General features: G+C 32.5%; 1 protein-coding gene across 3 annotated transcripts in view; it reads left to right on the top strand.

The window, feature by feature from the left end:
* The window catches only part of LOC134715921 (helicase POLQ-like), a 72,434-nt gene that overhangs the window by 34,095 nt on the left and 11,382 nt on the right, over nt 1-26,957 (top strand). For 2 of the 3 annotated variants that reach the window (XM_063578483.1, XM_063578484.1), the window contains exons 3-9: nt 17,953-18,276; nt 18,606-18,784; nt 19,360-19,560; nt 19,863-19,938; nt 21,682-21,779; nt 22,359-22,460; nt 24,710-24,864. In XM_063578483.1, coding sequence (XP_063434553.1) covers nt 17,953-18,276; nt 18,606-18,784; nt 19,360-19,560; nt 19,863-19,938; nt 21,682-21,779; nt 22,359-22,460; nt 24,710-24,864 — 1,135 coding nt within the window. The remainder of the gene's footprint in view (nt 1-17,952; nt 18,277-18,605; nt 18,785-19,359; nt 19,561-19,862; nt 19,939-21,681; nt 21,780-22,358; nt 22,461-24,709; nt 24,865-26,957) is intronic. The other variant, XM_063578485.1, reaches the window with a different exon arrangement.

Below are 26,957 nucleotides of genomic sequence, written 5' to 3'. Positions count from 1 at the left end.
TAGACCTTCCTCAACTATTACTCTTTTATTTCAGATAGGGAGGCATTTGAAAAAAATGTCTCACTTCCGGTAAAATCCAAAATGGCGGACGTCATACTTAAATCAGCCCAATATCGAAGGCTAGCGGGTAAAAATGTCCTATTATCATGCAACTATCATAATATTTGGTACAGACCTTTGTTTTTTACTACTTTTGGATAAATTAAATAGATAAGATGTTTTCAGAAACCCCACTTCCGGTTCAAATCCAACATGGCGGACATTATACTTAAATAAGCTTATTTTCAGGGAGGGTAATTGAAATATGTTTTAACGTATTGCTACTATCATTACATTGTGTAGGACCCTTTCTCAGATGCTACTGATGGATACAATGTATAAGACATATGTCTCAAAAACCCTTACTTCCGGTAGTATCCAAAATGGCGGACATAGAAATATCAATTTTTTATTCAAATTTTCAACTTTTTTAAAATGTAAAGAAAATGATTTTATTTTGTGCTGGTCATTAAACTTTTGGCTTTAAGTTATCCCCAAAACCACTTATTCTAGCATGTTGTAAATGTTAAGATATAAAGTTGACACTTCCGGTAAAAATATGACGTAAATTTCAAAGATGAGTCCTCAATCTATTTCTTCGATGTAGAGTTGAGGATATATTGATTTAAACAAAATAAAATCACTATAGTACTAAAAGATATTTAAAATTACTACTATTTGGCCAAGAATACATGTTTATTCACAGTCACCACCACATGCACACAAGGCAGTGCACGGGAGACCCGATTTTACACATTAAAAATAACTGCGGCATCCTTTCTTACATCCATAATGTACAAGCTTCTGAAAAAATGATTTGGTCTCAGAAAGAGTTTTTTTTTTAAAAGGGACCCTCTTTGTCCCTTCACAATCGATTAGTGACAAGACTAGGTAGAATAAGAGTCAATCCCCCCAAGCTCGTCTCACTAAACACCTGCATTAGTATATTGCACGTTTTACATGCTTGAAAAAACTAGAACAAGTCGTGGGAATAGCCGCACTTTAAATACGTTTTCCCTTTTATGCAAAAATTGACTTTCTTGCTTCGTTAATCATATTAGATAAACCCCGGTGATTAAGGCTGATCAATCATCATTCTTAATGTAAAGTCACATCTTCAAATAACATCAATGTATCCCACGCAGTCTTTTTTTTTCCTTTTCAAGCAAAGAGAGAACAGTATCACAACCGGTAATAAGGTATGGGTCAAACTTAAAAGTGTTTGCTCACTCATTGCCTAGTGCATTTGAAAGGCCATTGATAGAGATTAATTTTTGCCTCCCCAAATACAATCCATAGTTCGTCTGCCCCTATGTCACGGAATAGCGAAATAGTATTGACAGCATCATCAGTGACTGTAAATCATGACTCGTTTAAGTTCGTGTTTCACTGCATCAGACACATGCACTATGATTTAAGTGTCAGTCTCTTTATGTAAACATGGTGCTACACTTAAAATACATCACGTGGTGGATAAGAGCATTTGTTGCTACAACTACCATACTCATCAAAGACTTCATCCACTCTTGTTACAGTTTCAAGGTTTTTTATTAAGGTAAGGACATAATACCCAATCATCATACTCCTTAGGAAACACCTTGAAACTGAAACAACAGTGGATGTAGTGTTTGGTGTGAACATAGACAATACTGGTAGTTTGAAATCTGCTAAAAGAAGCAAGAGCAACATTTAGGGGAAAGGGAAATGCACAGACGAATCCAGGATTAAAACCATACTCAAAATTGGCAAAGTTTTCTGAGAGATGACGACAGTAAGAAAGAACTTTTAAGTTTTCATTCACAGGAGCTTGCTTAATACAATTTTGAGTACAATGTAGTTGAAGCACAGACTTAACTGAGTCATGACTCAAACAGTCGATACTGATGTCATTGCTGATTCGCCATTCCGTGTCATAGGGGCAGACAAATTTTAGTTTGCATTTGGAAGGGGAAAAAGTATAAGATATATATCAATCAATGACCTTTCAAATGCACTAGGCATTAAAAGATAACACGTTTGCTGGGAAAGGAACTGCGTTGGTGACATTAATGGAGTTTGAAGATGTGACTATAGCATTTAGAATGATGATTGACCAGCCAACATCACCATATGGATTTAATAAGTTTAATGGCATTGACAACGATACGTGGTTTTGTTGTAAGATCGAAAGAAAAAAAGAAACAGATTGGGTTAACAAGGCAAGAAAATATGTGTTTTTGCAGAATTTATGGATGTGAGAAAAAATACCACCCTCTTTGTAAATGTTGGAAATCAGCTCTCCGATTGTGAATTGCGGCCTAACGAGTATGCTGATTGGGTATTATGTCCCTACCTTAATGAAATACCTTGAAACTAAAATACGAGTGGATGAAGTCTTGGATGCGTATGGTAGTTATAGCAACAAATATTCTATCTTATCCACCACGTGATGTATTTCAAGTTCAGCACCAAGTTCACATTTAGAGGCAGACACTAAAATCATGGTACATGTGTCTGATGCAGTGAAACACGAACTTAAACGAGTCATTAATGATGATGCTTTCACTACTGTTTCGCTATTCCGTCACATAGGGGTAGACGAACTGTGGATTGTGTTTTGGAGAGCAAAAGACTTTGGATTAATATCTAGTAATGGCCTTTAAAATGAACTAGGCAATGAGTGATCTGAGTGATCTGACATACTTATTGTTATCCATGCCTTTACCTGTTGTGATATGGTTCTCTCTTTGCTTGAAAAGGGGAAAAAGACATTGTGGGAGACATTGATTGCATTTGAAGATGTGACTTTCACAAAAAGAATGATGATTAATCAGACTAAATCACCGGGATTTTACTGTAAGATCGCACAAACTTAACAGATGGGTATAACATGGTTAACAAATCAAGAAATTAACTATTTGCGCAAGAGGGAAGGCTTTTTGAGGCTATTCCCTCAACTTGGTCTAGTCTTTTCCAGCATGTAAATCATGCAATATACTGAGGTAGGTGTTTAGGGAGACGAGCTTGGGATTGGCTCTTATGCTACCCACTCCAGGCGGGGACATAGAGGATATCTTTTTAAAACTCTTTTTGAGGTATCATCATTTTGTCAAAAGCTTGTACATTGTGGATGTAAATTTGAATAAAAATTAATATTTCTATGTCCGCCATTTTGGTGTTACCGGAAGTAAGGGTTTTTTAAGACATATGTCTTATACATTGTATCCATCAGAAGCACCAAAGAAAGGTTCCTACACAATGTAATGATAGTAGCAATACGTTAAAACACATTTCAGTTACCCTCCCTAAAAATGAGGCTTATTTAAGTACAATGTCCGCCATGTTGGATTTAAACCGGAAGTGGGGTTTCTAAAGACACCTAATCTATTTAATTTATCCAAAAGTAGTAAAAACAAATGTCTGTACCAAATATTATGATAGGAGAATGATAAAAACACATTTTTACACGCTAGCCTTCGATGTTGGACTGATTTAAGTATGACGTCCACCATTTTGGATTTTACCGGAAATGAGACATTTTTTTCAAATGCCTCCCTATCTGAAATAAAAGAGTAATAGTTGAGGAAGGTCTATGCCAAATTTCATGCTTGTAACAGGATGTGCACAATTCGTCTGAAATATGATTGTAGCCGCCGGACTATTATTGTCTTTAAATTTTGCATTGTTTATTCTACTAAAGAACATGTTTTTATGATAAGAGAAAAGGTAGATTGATTGATATATCAATTAGAACACTCGAGATCAAATGTCAGTTCTCGACTCTCATCCTCATTTGGGCGTATGACATTTGCGCCGATTTTGAACATTTTCGTTCTTTCATTGCGCCGATTTCATTTTTTCATTTGCGCCGATTTTTTTTATTTGCTCCTAATTAGATTTACAGGCAAGTTAATACTTGTACATGTACTATACCAGTGGTAAAATTTGGTTCTAAATGTTTTTCATTTATGTTTTTAAGATAATTTTGATTCATATGTTTCTGCAACTTCATTGTAACATGATAGACGTATTGCACACTGAAACTAGCCGCGGAGACAATTCTTTAATCATCAAGGGCCATACATATCGGAAGATAAGTGTCCTGAAATATAACAACATATCTTACTAATGTACTATAAAACTGTGTAAAGCCAGAGTCACCACGGATTTTATTGTCAAAACACAGATCGAGCATAAATATGTGGCAGATGTCCGAAAGACAGAGGGTGAAGAACTACGGTTACGTTCAGGGAAAATGTCTGGAGATGTATCTTGTAGGCGTTCTTCCACCTCCCCACTGTGAGCAGGGGACAACAGTTATATACATGTTATGATTGACAATTCATAAATTTGTACAAGTGGCTAATGGAAGAGGTCTATAATGTAAAATGAAAAATAACATGACTTGGATGGAGAGTTCTCTCATTGGCACTCATATCACATCTTCTTATATCTTTTAAAGAATTGAATGCTTCTTTTTGTAAATTTATTGGGGTGTAAAAGCGTTGACCAAAGTACATTTTGTATGAAGCGCTTCTACAACACTATAAAGTTACAAAAAGAAGCATTCAATACTTATAATTACATTTTTTAGCTAGGATCATGAAAACACGATTGTTATCCAGTTTTATTTAATTCACCTGTGCACTTTATTGTGGGACCTTGTGTCATCATGCATGATAAATGTTATTGTCTCATGCAATTGTTTACGGAATAACATGTGATGTACTGTTAGCCAATTAGAATAACGTATTACAATGAAACATACATCTAATGTAATTATTATATGTATAGCACTCTTAGCTAATGATTATAAGTAATTTAAAACTTTTGACCATTTTAATTCCTGTAAATACATGTATATGCAGTTTTTTTTTTTAATCGGCATTTTCCTACACCCTAGCACATATAAATTCTTATATATATTAAAAAAAAACCACAAAAAAAACACAAAACTTTATGATGACAATCCTATGAATTAATTATGATATCTATTATTTAGTGATCATTATGACCAAATTCAGTCATCTGTATATATAATTAATTGTTTCCCTATGTTTTAAGGTGTAAATAGTTGCTCAAACTATACCCTTTGGGTAGTGCTCCACATTTAATGGAGGAATATACAAGAAACTGAACTGAACTGAACTGAACTGAATTATTCACCTGTAATTTACCTTTAAAACAATCGGCGCAAATGAAAGAAAATATCGGCGCAAATGAAAGAAAAAATCGGCGCAAATGAAGTGCAGGATCGGCGCAAATGCAAAATGACGCCTCATTTGATTTTTAAATTTCAAGATCAAATACGGAATTATACAAAATTAACCTTTCTACTATCGGTGTGAGTATCCAAAGAAAGTAATCAAAGCACTATAAGCGATGTAGGCAGTTAACCAAAAAGCAAGGCAAACGTAATTATGGAAACTGTGGCAGTGTTGCTTCAATTTATTTCAAACATTAGACATTCGTTTATTGTAAATTTATGTTTATTTAATGGCAAATTAATTAACAATGATCCATAAATAACAAGAGGCTGTCACAACGACAGCAAACCGGAGTTATTAACATTTATTTGTGTCCTGCCAATATTACAAGAACCATAACTGATGAAAGGTGAAAGTAAAAATCGTCAATATCAAATTTGACCTCCATTGTGTCATCAGTATCAACATATTAAAGTTTGAAAAACTTAAGTTGAATGGTTCACGAGTAAATGCACGGACACGACTTAAAAAAGCCATTTTTCAATATTTCAAGAACCATAACTTCTGAACGGTTAAAGTCAAAATCGTCATTATTGAACTTGACCTCAATTTTGTCATCAGTAACAACATATTGAAATTGGAGAAGCTTTGGTTGAACAGTTCATGCATAAATGCACGGACACGACTGAAAATGCCCATTTTTCTATCTTTCAAGAACCATAACTCCTGAACGGTAAAAGTCAAAATCGTCATTATTGAACTTGACTTCCATTTTGTCATCAGTATCAACATATTAAAATTTGGGAAGCTTTGGTTGAACAGTTCATTCGTAAATGCACGGACACGACTGGAAATGCCATTTTCAATCTTTCAAGAACCATAACTCCTGAACGGTAAAAGTCAAAATCGTCATTATTGAACTTGACTTCCATTTTGTCATCAGTAACAACATATTAAAATTTGGGAAGCTTTGGTTGAACAGTTAGTGCGTAAATGCAAGGACGCGAGTGAAAATGCCATTTTTCTATCTTTCAAGAACCATAACTCCTGAACGGTAAGAGTCAAAATCGTCATTATTGAACTTGACCTTCATTTTGTTGTCTGTAACAACATATTAAAATTTGAAAAGCTTCGGTTGAATGGTTCATAAGTAAATGCACGGACAACATTTGGTTGTCGCCCGCCCGGCCGCCCGCCGTACATCCCCAAATCAATAACCGACATTTTTGTCACAAAAATCCGGTTAAAAATTGTGATAGGCCCAGAAATAATTCCTAAAATAATTAAAGTAAATTCAATTAACCTAGTCTCATTTTATGCACCAATAAAATTTTATAATAAACATACTATTTGTAACGGGATTCCGTTACGAAGTCTCCCAAATAAAGCTCCAACAATTCGTCTTTCACGTTGAAGTCTGACATTGGACAAAGTCCAGTACACATTGGTTAAGAGTAGTAAAGTGATATACATATGCGACGCATAGGAGAATGATCTTGTATGACATTCAAATCTTTTTGAAATGACGAACAGGAATAAATACGGTTTAGGAGTGGGGATCTTGACCGTTTACAAGTTCTCAAACAGGAAGGGTGAGGTGACCTCCAGGGACTCGCCATAAACCTTATTATATTTGTTATACATGATATAAAAAAGAAGTTGTGGTATGATTGCCAATGAGACAAATATCCATAAAAGATCAAAATGACACACACATTAAAAATTATAGGTCACCGTACGGCCTTCAACAATGAGCAAATCTCATACCGCATATAGTCAGCTATAAAAGGCCCCGATAAGACAATGTAAAACAATTCAAACGAGAAAACTAACGGCCTTATTTATGTAAAAAAAACAAGTGTGGACACAGATGAGTGTGGATAGTATGTATGGATGTTTGACAGTGTCTTATGACAAAATAAGTTCTGTTTTTCCTATATGGTGTGATTAACTGTGTTGCACGAGGACAACCATTCTAAGCATTATGAGTGTTATTTATTAATTTTTGTATGCCCCCACCTACGATAGTAGAGGGGCATTATGTTTTCTGGTTTAAAAAAATGAACGAAAAACAAATATGTAACACATAAACAAACGACAACCACTGAATTACAGGCTCCTGCCTTGGGACATGCACATACATAAAAAATGTGGCGGGATGAATATATATGGTTTGGGGTTGGGATCTCGATCATTTCCAAGTTCTCTAACAGGTATGGGTGGGTGACCCAAGGGACTCACCCTATATTTCATTTGATTTGTTTTATTTTCTCATACATAAATATATATAGTTAAGGATTGGGATCTCGACCAATTCCATGTTCTAAAACAGGAGTGGGTGGGGTGATCACAGGGAATCCCCATATATCTCATTTGATTTGTTTATTGTCCCATATATGTGGTTAAGGTGTGGGGGACTCGACCGTTTACAAATTCTCAAACAGGATGGAAATAATGACCCACGTACTCCCTGAATATATCATTTGATTTGTTTTATTGTCCCATACATGACAACCAATGATTTAAGAGTGGAGATCTACCATTTACAAGTTCTAGAACAGGAGGGGCTGGTGACCCCAGGGACTCTTATTATTTCATTTGATTTGTTATAGCATCCCCCACGTAAAAATGTATGGTTCAAGGGAAGAGGATTCCGACCAATTCCAAGTTTTCAAACAGGAGGGGATGTTGTTACCACAGGGACTCCCCATTTACTTCATTGATTTGTTTTATTGTCCCATACATGAATATATATGGTTTAGGGGTGAGGATCTTGACTGTTTACAAGGTCTCAAACATGAGGTGGTGGGTGACCCATGGGACCCCCCTTATATTTTGGTTGATTTGTTCACTGTCTTTTACACGAACATATAATTTTTTCGAGGTGGGGATCTCAACCATTGCTATGTTCCCAAACGTGAGGGGTCGTGGTGAGTCCTCGGACTCCCCTATATTTTAATTGATTTCTTTTATTGTTCCATACATGAATATATATATATGGCTACGAAGTGTGATCTCGACTGTTTTCAAGTTCTCAAACAGGAGGATGTGGGATGACACCAGGGATTCTCCCTATATTTTACTTGATTTGTCTTATTGGTTATATATTATAAGTTATATAGTTCGCTACTGACCCCCTATGGATCCATAGAGGGTTAGTAAAATCCATAGGGAGTTTTAACTAATTACAACGTGATAATTCATCTGTGGTCCGATAAGAATATATATATGGTTTAGGGGTGGGGACAATTTCCAAATTTTTAAAACAGGAGGGGTGATGTGACCCAAGGGACTCGTGGATTTCATTTGATTTGTAATATTGTCATGAATATATATGGTTTATGGGGATCTCAACCATTTCCAAGTTCTCGAACATGAGTTGGGGAGTCCCTTAGGTCACCCGGCAACTCGAACAGGAGTTGGTAGGTGACCTCATGGACTCCTCCTATATTTCATTTAATTGTTTAATTGTCCCATACATAGATAAATATGGTTTAGGGATGGTTATCTCGACAATTCTGAATTCTAAAACAGGAGGGGTGAGGTGATCCTAAAGACTCCCAACAATATTTCACTTGATTTGTTTAATTGCCCCATATATGACTATATATGGTCTAGGGATTTGGATCTCGACAGTTTACAATTTCTAAAGCAGAAAGGGGCGGGTGACAATTGGGATTGTGCCTATAATTTATTTGATTTTTCTAATTTTCTATATATGGATATATGGTTTGGGGTGGGGATCTCGACCAATTCCAAGTTCTGAAACAGGAGGGTGTTGGGTAACCCCAGGGACTCTCCCTATAATCTATTTGATTTGACTTATTGGTTATTTATTTATATATATATATGGTTTAGGGGTGGGGATCTCGATATTTTCCAAATTTTAAAACGGAAGGGGTGATGTGACCCCAGGGACTCCCCTTATATATCATTTGATTTGTCCCATACATGACTTCACATGATTAAGTGGTTGGGAATTCGACCGTTTACACGTTCTTAACAGGAGAGGATGGGGAAAACCACGGACTCCTCCTATATTTCATTTGATTTGTCTTATTGTCTATACATGAACATATATGGTTTTAGTGGTAGTGATCTGAACCATTTCCAAGTTCTCAAACAGGAGGGGTTTGAGTGACCCAAGGGACTCCCCCTATATTTAATTTTATTTGTTTTGATATTTAGGAATATATATGGTTTAGGGATGGGGATCTCGACCAATTTCAAATTCTCAAACGGGAGGATTTTTGGTAACCCTAGGGACTCCCAATATATTTCATTTGATTTGTTTTATTGTCCCGTACATGAATGTATATGGTTTAGGGTTGGGAATTTTGACCTATTTCAAGATCTCAAACAGGAGGGTGCTGAGTGACCAAAAAGACTCCCCCTATATTTCATTTGATTTGTTTTATTGTCCCTTGCATGAATGTATATGGTTTAGGGTTGGGAATTTCGACCTATTACAAGATCTCAAACAGGAGGGTGTTGAGTGACCAAAGGGACTCCCCCTATATTTCATTTGATTTGTTTTATTGTCCCATTAATGAACATATATGGTTTACAGGTGGGGATCTTGACAATTTCCAAATTCTAAAACGGAGGGGTGAGGTGACCCTAAGGGACACTTGCTATATTTGATTTGATTTGTTTTATTGTCCCATACATGACTATTTATGATTTAGGGGTTTGGATTTCGACCAATTCAAAATTCAAAACCAGGAGGGATTGGGTGACCCCATGGACTCAAATATATTTCATTTGATTTGTTATAATGTCCCATAAATGAATATATGTGGTTTAGTTGTGGGGACCTTGAGCGTTCACAAATCCTCAAACAGAAGGAGGTTGGGCGACATCGGGGATTTTTATTTTCATTTGATTTGTTTTATTGTCCCATATACACGTATGTATATGATTTAGAGTTGGGGATCGCGATCATTTCCAAGATAGATTAAAGCACTCATCCTTTATTTCATTTTATTTGTTATATTGTCCTGTTCTCATTACTGAAGACCGTGTCTGTCTATCACTTACTGTTTTCGAGAAATAGTTATTTGAAAATTTAACACAATAAATCCCATAGGGTTCTACAGTTAATCAAGTCCTTCTATAAGTCTTTAAATGGACTCCAATAGTATACACTAACAAAAAATGCTGACTCGGCCGGGAATTTAGTATAACATTTTATGAAATCCATAGCAAATCTAAAATGCGTAGCGAGTTGTCTTCTATAAGCCTCTGTCACACATGAAAGCCTTGTTCACACCTCAACGGATAGCTCGAACGGATGCCTAACGATTTCCATTTTTTTCAATTCGTTCATGCCCGTTAGACGTCCGTTAAGCGGACGTTATATCCGGTGGAAAATTTGAGCATGTTCAAAACTTTGAACGGACATTCAACAGTCAATTTTTTGAGGAAAACAAATTTGAGGAAAAAAAAATTTGAGGAAATAAAAAATTTGAGAAAAAAAAAATTTGAGGAAAAAAATTTGAGGAAAAAAAAATTTTGAGGAAAAAAAAATTTGAAGAAAAAAAAATTTTGAGGAAAAAAAAATTTTGAAGCAAAAAAAAACTTAAGTTTGGACTTGTAATATTTTTCAAAATTGAATATCGAAATAGGAAAAAGGAACCGAATAAGGAAATGGAAATCGAATAAGGAAATGGAAATCGAATAAGGAAATGAAAATCCAATAAGGAAATAGAAACCGAATAAGGAAATAGAAACCGAATAAGGAAATAGAAACCGAATAAGGAAACAGCAATCGAATAAGGAAATGAAAATCGAATAAGGAAATAGAAACCGAATAAGGAAATAGACACCGAAAAAGGAAATGAATATTGAAAAAGGAAAAAGAAACCGAATAAGGAAATGGAAATCGAATAAGGAAATGGAAATCAAATAAGGAAATGAAAATCCAATAAGGAAATAGAAACCGAATAAGGAAATAGAAACCGAAAAAGGAATAAATATTGAAAAAGGAAAAAGAAACCAAATAAGGAAATGAAAATCGAATAAGGAACTAGAAACCGAATAAGGAAATCGAAACCGAAAAAGGAAATAGAAACCCAATAAGGAAATAGAAACTAAATAAGGAAATAGAAACTAAATAAGGAAATAGAAACCGAAAAAGGAAATGAATATTGAAAAAGGAAAAAGAAACCGAATAAGGAAAAAGAAACCGAATAAGGAAATAGAAACCGAATAAGGAAATAGAAACTGAATAAGGAAATAGAAACCGAAAAAGGAAATGAATATTGAAAAAGGAAAAAGAAACCATATAAGGTAATGGAAATTGAATAAGGAAATGAAAATCCAATAAGGAAATAGAAACCGAATAAGGAAATGAAAATTGAATAAGGAAAAAGAAATCAAATAAGGAAACAGAAACCGAATAAGGAAATAGAAATGAAAAAGGAAATGAATATTGAAAAAGGAAAAAGAAACCGAATAAGGAAATGAAAATCGATTAAGGAACTAGAAACCGAATAAGGAAATCGAAACCGAATAAGGAAATCGAAACCGAATAAGGAAATAGAAACCCAATAAGGAAATAGAAACCCAATAAGGAAATAGAATCCGATTCAGGGAATAGAAACCGAAAAAGGAAATGAATATTGAAAAAGGAAAAAGAAACCGAATAAGGAAAAAGAAACCGAATAAGGAAATAGAAACCGAATAAAGAAATAGAAACTAAATAAGGAAATAGAAACCGAAAAAGGAAATGAATATTGAAAAAGGAAAAAGAAACCATATAAGGTAATGGAAATTGAATAAGGAAATGAAAATCCAATAAGGAAATAGAAACCGAATAAGGAAATGAAAATTGAATAAGGAAAAAGAAATCAAATAAGGAAACAGAAACCGAATAAGGAAATAGAAATGAAAAAGGAAATGAATATTGAAAAAGGAAAAAGAAACCGAATAAGGAAATGAAAATCGATTAAGGAACTAGAAACCGAATAAGGAAATCGAAACCGAATAAGGAAATCGAAACCGAATAAGGAAATAGAAACCCAATAAGGAAATAGAAACCCAATAAGAAAATAGAATCCGATTCAGGGAATAGAAACCGAAAAAGGAAATGAATATGAAAAAGGAAATGAAAATCGAATAAGGAAAAAGAAATTGAATAAGGAAACGAAAAAAAATGAGGAAAAAAAAATTTGAGAACAAAAATTTGAGGAAAAAAAATTTTGAGGAAAAAAAATTTGAGAAAAAAAAATTTTGAGGAAAAAAAATTGAGGAAAAAAAATTTTGAGGAAAAAAAATTTGAGGAAAAAAAAATTTGAGGAAAAAAAAAATTTGAGACAAAAAAAAAATTTGAGGAAAAAAATTTTGAGGAAAAAAAAATTTTGAGGAAAAAAAAATTTGAAGCAAAAAAAAATTTAGTTTGGACTTGTAATATTTTTCAAAATTGAATATCGAAATAGGAAAAAGGAACTGAATAAGGAAATGGAAATCGAATAAGGAAATGGAAATCGAATAAGGAAATGAAAATCCAATAAGGAAATAGAAACCGAATAAGGAAATAGAAACCGAATAAGGAAATAGAAACCGAAAAAGGAAATGAATATTGAAAAAGGAAAAAGAAACCGAATAAGGAAATGGAAATCGAATAAGGAAATGGAAATCGAATAAGGAAATGAAAATCCAATAAGGAAATAGAAACCGAAAAAGGAAATGAATATTGAAAAAGGAAAAAGAAACCGAATAAGGAAAAAGAAACCGAATAAGGAAATAGAAACCGAATAAGGAAATAGAAACTGAATAAGGAAATAGAAACCGAAAAAGGAAATGAATATTGAAAAAGGAAAAAGAAACCATATAAGGTAATGGAAATTGAATAAGGAAATGAAAATCCAATAAGGAAATAGAAACCGAATAAGGAAATGAAAATTGAATAAGGAAAAAGAAATCAAATAAGGAAACAGAAACCGAATAAGGAAATAGAAATGAAAAAGGAAATGAATATTGAAAAAGGAAAAAGAAACCGAATAAGGAAATGAAAATCGATTAAGGAACTAGAAACCGAATAAGGAAATCGAAACCGAATAAGGAAATCGAAACCGAATAAGGAAATAGAAACCCAATAAGGAAATAGAAACCCAATAAGGAAATAGAATCCGATTCAGGGAATAGAAACCGAAAAAGGAAATGAATATGAAAAAGGAAATGAAAATCGAATAAGGAAAAAGAAATTGAATAAGGAAACGAAAAAAAATGAGGAAAAAAAAATTTGAGAACAAAAATTTGAGGAAAAAAAATTTTGAGGAAAAAAAATTTGAGAAAAAAAAAATTTTGAGGAAAAAAAATTTTGAGGAAAAAAAATTTGAGGAAAAAAAAATTTGAGGAAAAAAAAATTTGAGACAAAAAAAAAATTTGAGGAAAAAAATTTTGAGGAAAAAAAAATTTTGAGGAAAAAAAATTTGAAGCAAAAAAAAATTTAGTTTGGACTTGTAATATTTTTCAAAATTGAATATCGAAATAGGAAAAAGGAACCGAATAAGGAAATGGAAATCGAATAAGGAAATGGAAATCGAATAAGGAAATGAAAATCCAATAAGGAAATAGAAACCGAATAAGGAAATAGAAACCGAATAAGGAAATAGAAACCAAATAAGGAAATAGAAACCGAAAAAGGAAATGAATATTGAAAAAGGAAAAAGAAACCGAATAAGGAAATGGAAATCGAATAAGGAAATGAAAATCCAATAAGGAAATAGAAACCGAATAAGGAAATAGAAACCGAAAAAGGAAATGAATATTGAAAAAGGAAAAAGAAACCGAATAAGGAAATGAAAATCGAATAAGGAACTAGAAACTGAATAAGGAAATCGAAACCGAATAAGGAAATAGAAACCCAATAAGGAAATAGAAACTAAATAAGGAAATAGAAACCGAAAAAGGAAATGAATATTGAAAAAGGAAAAAGAAACAGAATAAGGAAATGAAAATCGAATAAGGAACTAGAAACCGAATAAGGAAATGAAAATCGAATAGGGAACTAGAAACCGAATAAGGTAATCGAAACGGAATAAGGAAATAGAAACCCAATAAGGAAATAGAAACTAAATAAGGAAATAGAAACCGAAAAAGGAAATGAATATTGAAAAAGGAAAAAGAAACCGAATAAGGAAAAAGAAACAGAATAAGGAAATAGAAACCGAATAAAGAAATAGAAACTGAATAAGGAAATAGAAACCGAAAAAGGAAATGAATATTGAAAAAGGAAAAAGAAACCGAATAAGGAAAAAGAAACCGAATAAGGAAATAGAAACCGAATAAGGAAATAGAAACTGAATAAGGAAATAGAAACCGAAAAAGGAAATGAATATTGAAAAAGGAAAAAGAAACCGAATAAGGAAATGGAAATCGAATAAGGAAATGGAAATCGAATAAGGAAATGAAATTCCAATAAGGAAATAGAAATCGAATAAGGAAAAAGAAATTGAATAAGGAAACGAAAAAAAATGAGGAAAAAACAAAATTTGAGCAAAAAAATTTGAGGAAAAAAAATTTTGAGGAAAAAAAAATTTGAGAAAAACAAAATTTTGAGGAAAAAAAATTTGAGGAAAAAAAAATTTGAGGAAAAAAAAAATTTGAGAAAAAAAAAATTTTGAGGAAAAAAATTCTGAGGAAAAAAAAAATTTGAGGAAAAAAAATTTTGAGGAAAAAAAAATTTTGAGGAAAAAAAATTTTGTTTGGACTTGTAATATTTTTCAAAATTTGAATATCGAAAAAGGAAAAAGGAAAAAGGAACCAACTTGTGTCTGGTAAAAATAAACATTAGCTAAAATCAACTAACAGTACCAACACATGACTGTTAAATGGCTGTTTTGCAAAAACACTGTTGTCATGTGATCCAGCCACAAAAAAGTTTTTTGGATTTTGATATTCTCTAAAACCTTTACAAATTTTTGATAAGTGTCAGTAAAACGATCTACAATTCTAGGCCAAAAAATGGCAGACTTCCATTTTGGTACTTCTAAAACACCTTTGGCTTTGCACATCTGCATATGATTGATTGCCCGAGTAATTAAATTAACAGGAGGAACTACCCAATTATTAAATTTTGACCAATCATATGCAAATGCATCTACACCTGATGTACCTGGAGTAAAAAATTTGGAAAAGAATACAGCTAATTTCTTATTTCTGTCGTCTGCAAAAGTATCACAAGCAAATGGACCCCATAAAGAATTATAAAAAATTGAAAATATTTTGTGAAACACCCCAGTCATCGAAATCAATTATTTTACTAAGCGCATCTGCGCAGATTTTTTCATTCCTAGGTATCCATTCTACTTCTAATACTATATTGTTGTTTAAACATATGTGAAAATTATCTAATACTATAACTTGTAAGTCTAATTTCATGCTACCTTTCTGTACAATTTTAACAACATTCTGATTGTCTGTATAAAGTTTAATAAGTTTTCCGCATAACATTAATTGTAATGATTCTAATATATTTTTGACAGCTTTAATGCTCTCCAAGTAGAACTCTTAATTCTGTCTTCCTTATCCCACATAAAATGTACAATATGGTTATCACCTACAGTAAAACCTGCACCAGCATATTCACTAGCGTCTGAATATATAATTCGTTCAGGTAATCTAAACATCGGAGTTATACATTTAAAATGTAATTTTTCACACTGAAAATACCAAAATCTGAGTTCTTGTAAATGTCGTCATTTAAATGTATAAAAGAATCCCAATATATCCTAGTGTTAATCATCATATGCAAATGTCTAGTCATAATTTGACAAATAGAACCCAATGCTGGTTTCATGGATATAATTTTACCACATACTTTAGCTAAATTTCTACAAGTTGGTCTAATCATACCTTCTAATAATGCAGAAATGCACAATTTCAAACCCTGAAATTTTTTATTTGGTATTTCTAATGTACTATTATATAAATTCCAAATAAATCCCAACCATTCAATACTCTGTTGTGGTGTCCACACGCTTTTATTTCATTAGCAACAAAACCAGATTTTTTCAAATCAGCACGAATCTGATTAGCCATTTTTGTACATGTATCAAAATCAATAGCTAAACCAAAACCATCGTCTAAATAAACTATGATGGGATAACCCATAGATCTCCAATGTTTAACTAAAACTCTAACTGTCTTAGTGAAAATATGACCAGCTGATGATAGGCCGAATGGTAAAACAGAAAAAGTATAATATCTGATTTTGTTGCCAAATTTCCATGAAAAGCCTAAATATTTTTGGTGATCATCATGTATATCAATATGGTGATATCCCGACCGAAAATCAAATTTATACCCATATTCAGCGTTAACTGCATAATTTAACGCTTCATTAACACCCTCAAATTTCACATTTTGTTTGTCAACATATTGATTAACATGACGTAAATCAAGTACTAATCTCATTTTACCTGAACTTTGTACAGATACCGTTAAAGGGTTCACAACAAAAGGTGGACATGTGACTTCTTTAATACAATGCGAGTCAAGTAATTCGAATATGGATTTTTCGACAAAATCTGAATATTTAATAGCAGACATATTATTTCGTAAATATGCCAAATTCGGTTCACTAACAAAAGGTATTCTATATCCTAAATTTATAGTATTAATAATAAAATCATTTGCGCATAAAACATTTTTCCAGAACTCAACATTTCTTTTTAAATTGCCTTCGATTCTGTCTCATAATTGTTAATAATATCAAAACTATACTCAACTTCATTAATAACTGATGACTGTGAAGAATTCACCTCATGTTGATTTTGGCAACTGTTCTTTTGGTGAGCTGACTGTTGCAGATGGGGCTCCTTTGAATGGACAGGCTCTTGTGAAGTGACCAGGTTGGTTACAGTAAAAGCACACTGCTGATATGAAATTGCTGTTTGGTTTACCACGGTTCCCGTCATTGGCGTTGAATTGGCTAAAGCCACGAAAAAATTCTTTGGTGTTGAATTTTGTACCGTTGTTGTCTGCAAGGCTATAACCATTTGTTGATTTTTCCACCGGACGATCATACGGTTTGTAATTCCTTCTCCTTGAATTAGCTCTGGTGATCACGGATCGTAAGTTGGCGGCATCGTCCTTATCATCAGCCAAAGGACTATCCAAATACTCATTAACAGTATCCCACCCATGCTTATCGGCAATTTTAAGAATTTTGTTGCGTTTTCTTAATGTCTCTTTCTCTTCTGAAATAAGGCGTGATGCGGCGTCCAAAGAATTAAACTTAACAAAACTGTCAATTACTCAATACGGTAGAGAAGAGTGACACAGCACTGTCTGTCGACAAATCAGTATTAACACCACTGGATTCTGTAGGATCTCTCACATCTAGATCTGGATCGGAGTTTGACATAACGTAGTCATGGTAGTCAGGAATAAACTGCAAAAACTGTCGTAGTTACTGTGAGCAAGCACTTTCGATAAATGACACCCGCAAATTTTCTTTATATAATATAACGGGACCCCACTTTTTAAACCGCCAAAGTATTTCACGAGCATATTTTACCCATCTATATTTATAACCAAAACAAGAACTTGTTATACACCTACTCTCACTAACCAACCTTGAACTTATAAATAGTATCACGGGAAAAACCCCAAGTCTCAACGAAAAGAAATTTAAAAACCCATTATTAAAACAATATTAATTAGAATATAATGAACAGAATTCTTTGACTGCCATGTATTTTTGACTTTGTAATTATAGAAAAATCTGATGTGAAATTAAAACCAGACAAGAAAGATATTAACAAAGAGCATGTTAAAACAGAGAAAACGGTTCCTGTTACACCTGTAAATACTCTTAGAGACAGAATCAAACAGAGACTACATAATAATGCAGGTGTAAAAACACCTCAGGGACCTGGATCAGTCATACAACAACAACAAGAGGAACAACTACAGAAAGTCCAGCAAGAAATGGAAAGACTGAAAACTAAAGGAAGTACCACAGATATTGGTCCATTTTATGGTCTTCCGTCTAAAGTTCAACACCTTCTACAGGCACATAGAGGAATCACAAAACTTTATGGTTGGTTTACAAATGAATATTGTGTTGATTCATTTTGTAATTATCATGGTGATGCGTAATTATAAACAACAAAGTCATCATTTATCATGTTTATATAGGTTTTACTTTTTGTTATCTCAGTTTGGTACATAATGTTTTAAATATTATACAATCAAAATTTTGGTCTCAATTTCAGGCAATGAATCAATTAAGAAAAAAAGCTTCATTTACCTATATTATAAAAAAAAAACAAGATGACTTCTGTTACATCATATAATAAACCAAGTTTATCCTTCCTTACTATATTGTTCATATACATTTAACAACTCTTAGGCCTCCTTTATCTGCAGATTGGCAAGATGAATGTTTGAATCTACCAGGCGTAAGAGAAGGGAGAAATCTAATATATTCCTTACCTACAAGTGGTGGGAAAACCTTAGTAGCTGAGATACTGATACTTAAACAGATACTGTGTCAACAAAAAGACGCTATTATTATACTACCATTTGTTTCTATAGTACAGGAAAAGGTATGTTCAATTTCGTACAGATTAGCATAAAAAGGTGTGTTAACACTTTGTTTCATGATTGTTGGACTTTGCAACTTATTAGAATTGTTTCTACTAATGCTTGAATTTGATAAATGTAAAGTAAGAAAGAAAGAAAAGGTTCACAAATTTACAATATCTTTTAACATATGCGGGATGTGTTGTTTGCAATGTAATTTGGTCAAATTTATGAGTACCATGAAGACCTATTTATAATATCTTTTAACATATGCGGGATGTGTTGTTTGCAATGTAATTTGGTCAAATTTATGAGTACCATGAAGACCTATTTATGCTGACCAGTCACCTAACAATACAACAAATTCCTAAAATGTTTTGGATCCAACTTTATCATAAAATTGTAGAATTTGTATAGGCTGATTTTGGTTCATCTGCTAAGGTTAAGCACCCCTCATAGATAACCAGCTATGACAATAATTTCCCCAACATTTTTGTAGCTTTCCTTATACATAAAAGTCTTCATTTGCAGAGATCAACCATTGTTTTGATATTTAAAAATATAATTATAACTGTTTTTGTTTTTGTTTTTGTCTTAGGTTAGAAGTATATCCACATTTGCATTAGAATTAGATTTCTTGGTAGAGGAATATGCAGGAAGTAAAGGCAGATTCCCTCCAATGAAAAGACGGAACAAACGATCGCTATATATAGCTACAATAGAGAAAGCTCACTCACTTATTAACAGCTTAATAGAGAACAACAGATTAGATACTCTAGGATTGGTTGTTGTAGATGAAGTTAGTGTCTTTGACTTTGTACTGATGAAATGTGTCAAGTTATCTCAGTATTTGAAATAAATGAACTCTGGTGGATAATTGTCTTATTGACTATCATACCACATCTTCTTATTTTTATAAGGATTTTTTTGGTTTAAGAACAAATGGATCACTGTAGTATAGTTTCTAAAATGGTCAAATTGGACATTTATTAGCTTTATTTTTATTTCATCTGATCTTTGAATCAGGAGTCATAATATGGTTAATTTTACCCTTGATACGGAATATACCTTATGATATATTTAAGACATTTAATTTTTCAGCTCCACATGATAGGAGAAGGTGGGAGTCGTGGTGCCACTTTAGAGTCAACATTGCTGAAAATTATTCATAAGCAGAGTAGGTTATTTGAACTGGAATTAATTGGTTGGTTCATTTTGACTTTTTCAATTATAGATGAATATAAACACTGCCTATAATTATTGTAAACCAACTTAGTTTTGCAGATACTTTATTTTATGTTAATATTGAGAATGAAAATGGGGAATGTGTCAAAGAGACAACAACCTGACCAAATAAAAAAAACAACAGCAGAAGGTCACCAACAGGTCTTCAATGTAGCGAGAAATTCCCGCACCCGGAGGTGTCCTTGAGCTGGCCCCTAAACAAATATATACTAGTTCAGTGATAATGAATGCCATACTAATTTCCAAATTGTACACAAGAAACTAAAATTAAAATAATACAAGACTAACAAAGGCCAGAGGCTCCTGACTTGGGACAGGCGCAAAAATGCGGCGGGGTTAAACATGTTTGTGAGATCTCAACCCTCCCCCTATTTAGCAATATTTAGTCCACTTTTATTAGAAAATAATATGATTTACAGTTATCTCTTGTAATTTATCTAGTATTTCACAAGATATTTCAATAAGAAAACATGAATTAACTAAAGAAACTTAAACTTATCAGCCAGCATACATACATGACATAAACAACAAACATACAACCTTCTGTTGGGTTTTATGAAAAATTTCCAAATGAAGGTAAAGTTATATACCAACAATTAAGATGGTATCTATCTGTAAGGTAGATTTAGAAGTTTACAGTGTTATTGAAATCGATGTTAGAGAGTCTAACTTGTGAAAACATTAACTATGTAAATGATTTGAAATAAGTAACCTCACAAATGTACATGATGTATTAAATTTTGTACATGTAACTTATGCATTACCTTTAATAAACACATTATTCTTCAAATGATTGATCATTGATAAGGAAAGGATTTTTGGTTAAAAATAATTCCTGTATAAATGATACATTTAGTTGACAAAAGCTTGTTTACTGTGAAAGTACTTTTATTCGTGGAGTACCAATTTTCGTGGTTTTTCGTAGATGACTTTATCCACAATTTTAAGTGTCCAACGAAATAAAACAACCATTGTCCAAATAAAGATATGGAAAGATCCCCATTGGTAGGTTTGACTACTGATATGATCTAGAAAATATATTGAATAACGCTAAATCTGAGAATACTTTAATAGGAGTCACAGAACTACAACTGCATGCAGGAGTATACCCATTTAATATCTAATACCTTAACTGTTCAACTTGTGATCTTTTAATTCTCATAAAAATATTTTGATGGATGAAAGTCAGATTTCCAGTATTGAAATGCTATTATGATAAAGTGTTCATTTTATATCCTCATAGTTCTCGTACACATGGGAAATAATAATTTCATGATGGGCTTGATTTTGATAGGAAGATACGTTTATAGCATTTGTTTATGTTACTGTTTTCTTTTATGTTATGTGTTTATGGCCTAATTAACACCTTTGATAGTCTTTAATCATTTGATCACTTTATCATGGGTCAATTAGTGTTATCACTACAATTTACACGGGTCAATGTTTACTTTGCAATTTCCTTCAGTCCAGACTATTTGTAACCTTCCTTTCTAAAGGCTTTTATTTTTCACTGTTTTTTTTTTCTTCAGAAACTTAAGATCCATGAATTTAAAAACCCACGAACATGTAAATATTGCTCAGACCACAAAAATTGATGCCCACGAATTAAAGTACTTTCACAGTATGCAATTTTATGTATGTTGTGAATGTTATCCTTTAGATTTTTCTATTCCAGGTAATACACAGATTATAGGAATGAGTGCTACTTTGAACAATATAGAAGACTTACAGAACTTTCTTAAGGCTGATGTCTACCATAATGACTTTAGACCTGTAAGATTTCAAATAGCAATGCACTGCATGGGACATATTAGATAAATTATCTTGTTGCAAGAAAATAATTCATTTTAATCATGAGATAAAATAGTCTTGTTTCAATACAGATGGCAGAATTCAAACACACTGTTCATGCTGTTCTATAGTAAATTTTTATTTGAAAATAACTGCTAGTAAAAGTTATTTTATGCAATATCTTCATCTTAGAAACAATTGTTTAGCAATGTATATGGTCAAATATATATTTACTTAAAAGGAAAAAAAATGAAGAAACAGAAAAAAATAAATAGAGGAAAGACATGCTCAAAAAGAATTCAGTTTATTTCAAACATGAAAAAAATTGTTGTAACAAAATCACATGTAGTAGCAAGTGAGTTTTTTATATAAAATTACTTTTTTTAATATTTCGTTTGTCTGGAGGTAAGAAATTTGTTTGCTCATTTATAAGGTATCCTTGTTGAAAGTTATATCAGCTTGATAGCTGTTTCCATAAATTAGATAAGTTACTTTCACATTGTTTGCTTTGTTTTTGTAGCTGAATGCATATAGTAATATAGTAATACATTGATTTTGTAGGTAAAATTGACAGAGTACCTAAAGTTGCAGGACAACATTTATGAGGTGACATGTAAGACGTCAGAAGATTTGGTATCTCACAGAAGGGTTGTTACATTTCCAGTGAGTTACTCATCATTGATAGTAATTCAAATATACCAACAACAAAAAATAATATCTATAGTTGAAAATTTTGTATGTTTTTGTTGTTTATTTTCTTTTTATGCCCCTGATGTCATAAGAGGGGATATTAGGTGTTTCCCTTGTCCATCCATAAGTATGTATGTTTTAAAATTGGTTTAGGTTGCCTCAACCAAATGTTATGAAACTTAGGCCGTGTTCACATTGACCTAAATTCGGTGTTGTGTTAGTGTAACTCACACGTAAACTAAACACAATTGCGTTCCCATTGATAAAACTCAATGTTTACATGTAGTTTAAATCATGTTTTATCTACACACAGTCGATAGTCAATGTAGGCCTTGTGTAGGTTAAGTGTACTCAAAACTAGGCATTTAGGACATTAGTTTTACCGTGTATATATTTAAGGAGGAAACTATTTTTGAGTAAAATTGATATTTTTGATAATTATTAGTGACATTATTATATAGTTCTTCACCGAAATTATTGTCTAAATTTTACAGATTTTTTTTGTTAAAAAAAATTAACGTTCTTTATCAAGACTCAAAGCAGCATAATTGCCGAACCCATAAGGCAACAACCAATTGTTTTTCGGTGGGGGGGGGGGGGGGGGGGGGGGGGCTATTATAGTTGAGTATAAAACATAAAGGCAAGGGGGTTGGGTGGTGAGCTACGGATTTTATTTTGGAAACTAAAAATGTTTCCAGTTTTTGACCCTGAAATTTTGTTTGTTTGTTTCACCCTCAGCTGCCACTATATATAATGCTAAAATTGATTTCGACTTGTCACCAAAAGTTGTCCTGAAAAAAATCAATAGCCCATGCCCCCCTAACCCCCCCACCCCACCCACCGCTCCTATTTCCCCTCTCCAAAAATTGAAGTAAATAGTTGCTGCCTAATTCATTTGAAAAGGTCTTCCCGAATCGACTTGACGTACACAGAAATATTCGCCACTGGTCTTTACTCAAACAGCGATTCACGCATAAATGCATGATTAAAAAAAGAAAAAAAGTGTGAGGTAAATGATATGTTTGTCTAGTATCTCAGATCCGTTAAATAAGACTTTAAAAAATAAATTAAAAAAACGTTACCCTATTCCTTTACCAAATACTACTTGGAGAAGAAAATACCATTTGAAAGAAACAGAAAAGATAAAAATGTAGTGATCCCTTATATCTCAATCCTTTTTTTTCGGCTGTAAGCACACTGCTGCAGCTAACGTTTTCTAATGCATAATCAAAACATCTCTTGTATATTCAAACTACTACAAATAATAAAAATGGCTTTCATAAAATAGCAACCACTTAACTTAAAAAAAGGGGAGGGTTATTTTTTTTTTTCTGAGTCAGATTTTTTTTCGCGCGTACGTTTTTATTCCTGTTTTTTCGATGCTGGTGATCAAATATTTTTTTTTTCAATATTTAACACTATAATGTATGGGGAAACTCTTGATTCAGAATAAAATTTTTTATCATTTGTATGACCACTTTTTTTTTATCAAATTGGGGAACGGAATATTTCCATTTCCACCCCACCTCCTTTTGAAGACAAATGGTTGTTCCCTTAGCGCTAGAAAAATTGTCCAAAAATTTTGAATTCAGTTCTACGTAATGAACATTTAAATGACATATAGTTTACAAGTGGGAACAAATCTTATGTACAGGTAGCTAAACAAGGTGTATAGATGTGAACAAATGTAATGTGAAACCAGTGTACACTACACTAAACTAATTGTAAACATGTTTACTCTACACGGCGTTTGGTGTGAACACGGCCTTATACACACTGCTTATTACCTCAAAACTCATATCAAGTCTGAATTTTGTTTGCTTCACTTTTGCTGTTCTTGAGTTATTTCCCTTTACAACATTTATGTAATCAGGGGCTTGGACACATTCTCCATTTAATACTCACAATTTCAGAACAACATTCAAACTTACAAAAATTTGTTACCTTAGTACTAAGTATCCATTACCATTATCATCATTCATTCTATTTCACAACTTTGATCATATCTGTCATACAGCTTAATAACTTATTACAAAATACAGAGAATCACAAGGTTCAATAGTTTGAAATGATAAAACTATGGGCAGCTATAAATTAACAGATGGAGAACATTACCTGGTTAGTTCTAAGTAGTTTGGCTTCAGAAATTTTACCTACATGTAGAAACTGAAAATAATTTTAAGACGTATGAATTTTCATTTTTTTTTTTTAAATAATTACAGTATTCTTCTGAGCAAACCAAAACAGATCCAGACCATTTAATGGGATTAGTATTAGAGGTTATACCAAAGAATTCATGTCTGGTCTTCTGTCCTACAAAGAAAAACTGTGAAAATGTGGCCATGATGTTATGTAAAATGTTTGTTAATAAAAACAGGTAAAATATCATCTTAGTAGTAATGTAACATAAATAGATTACCAATGTGTAACTAAAGTTTTAGCAAAACGTATGAAGAAAAATGCATTTGAAAGTTATAGATATGATACTGTGGTTTAACCTGATTCAAAGGTTGCATTAAGAAAGCTTTGATTTTAAAATTTAAAGTTAAGGCTTTGTTACAATTAAATTTTTCAGTTTATGAAAATCAGCAAAGATCATAAAGTTAAATATATTTTTTTCAATGTATGATTTTGCTGAAAAATGTGAAAATTAAAATGAGGCAAATTGGATTTCATGTTACTTTATTTTTTCATATGACTAGATTTAAGTATAATATGTTTAGTTGTTATGGCTACATTAAATGTGTGAAATCATTATTTTATTGTTTTAAATTATTAATGAAATTTAAAGGGAAACTTCGCAAAAAAATCAAAAATTGATATTATGTTCATCCTGTATAAAAATGCTCAAATTCATATATATTAAAGTTTTATTCCGCTAGATAAACGATCACCATCGATTTTAAATTTAGAGTATCAATTCTCTGCGATCAGCCATTTTGTCTTCTTTCCCCGATAACTGACAACGATATGTCTATAAACCACAAAGAAACAAAACTACAGTAACCGATGTAGTCGTAATTACGTGTCGATATCTTGTCAATCGTACGGTTGTTTTATCCGACTAACTAACTTGATACGAAAAATATTCTTTTTTTTTTAAATTACCATGGTCTGTTGTTTTTAAACTGTTAATATTGGAATTAGGTAAAAAGTCTAAGTTGAAATCATAAATAAGTGTTCCGTGAAAATTGTTTTCGAAAATCTAATTTGTCCATAATTCTTTAAAGTAATAAACCTTTTTCAAATAAATTCTGATCTTCCCTCATCTGATCACCAGCATGCCTAAAGGTATTACTTCGAAAGGTATTGTGAGGGGTATGAGATGACACGTCCAGGTATTCATAAATAACATTTCTGGTGTAAAGAATATAATTCATAAAAATATAAATAATACCCCAAAAATAAGATTTGATGAAATTAAAATCTATTTAAATATTTTTTCCAAGGGAAAATTTGGGAAAATGTAATATATACTCGTTGTCAATAGTGAAGGACAAATTGGAACATACCAGAAATATTGATTTAAAAAAATGTACGCACTTGTCGACGCTTCGTTTATACGACGTGGTAGAAAGTTACGGAACTATAGCTCAATTTGAAATATATACATGTATACATTGAACATAAGAAAACAACATATATTTTGAATAAATAAGGTAAAAGTTTTGTAAATAGACAAGTCCACGTATGCCAGCAGTATGTAATCATCGAATGTCGATAAACTATTGTATACCAAACGCAGAAGACGATCGAAGAAGAAGAATTAAGAGAACCAATTTGAATTAAATACAGGTTGATGTTTAACTTGCTTTGGTTCATCGAAGTTGTGGATATAGTAAAATCACAGATTTATATTTCAAAAAGATTGTTCTCGAACAAAGGAGGGAATTCGTCATCACAATTGTTATATATGCCACTGGAGGAACACTAATTATCCCCAAAGGATGTGAATATTTGGTGGGAAACTATTGAGTATCAAAGTTCCAAATTAATTTCGGGATTATTTTTTTTCTTGGTATTCAATACCAGAAAAAAGAATAAATTGCTTGTCCGCTAAATAGGGGTATTTTTGTCAGATAAAAGACTAAGTTATATTAAAAAAATAGGGAAATATGACATTAAATTGGTTCTGTCTTTTTTTTAAACATCGTTAAAAAAAATGTGTGTCTAAGGTGAACGCCACAAGAATCCTGTAATACTAGTTTGAGAGTATAGCATGTAAACATTCCTTCTTAATGGAAGTACACCACTAATTCATGGTCCCATTGCTTTCTATGTTAAATTCCTCCGTTTCAAGCAGGCACACCTCTTTTATTTTAAGTTCAAATAAAGTGGCAATCATTGCATGTCAAAGCAACACCTTCTGGTGTCCTGTACTGAAAAAATCAACATACCTTACATTGCATATAAGAAAGAACTGGTTCCCAGAACTTCGGATGTACCAAAACAGGTACTTCCGATCTGACA

This window comes from Mytilus trossulus, chromosome 4 (genome assembly GCF_036588685.1).
Source record: "Mytilus trossulus isolate FHL-02 chromosome 4, PNRI_Mtr1.1.1.hap1, whole genome shotgun sequence".
In the NCBI taxonomy this organism is placed as follows: domain Eukaryota; kingdom Metazoa; phylum Mollusca; class Bivalvia; order Mytilida; family Mytilidae; genus Mytilus; species Mytilus trossulus.
The sequence above is the reverse complement of the archived record's forward strand: the minus strand, read 5'-3'. Positions and strand labels throughout refer to the sequence as shown.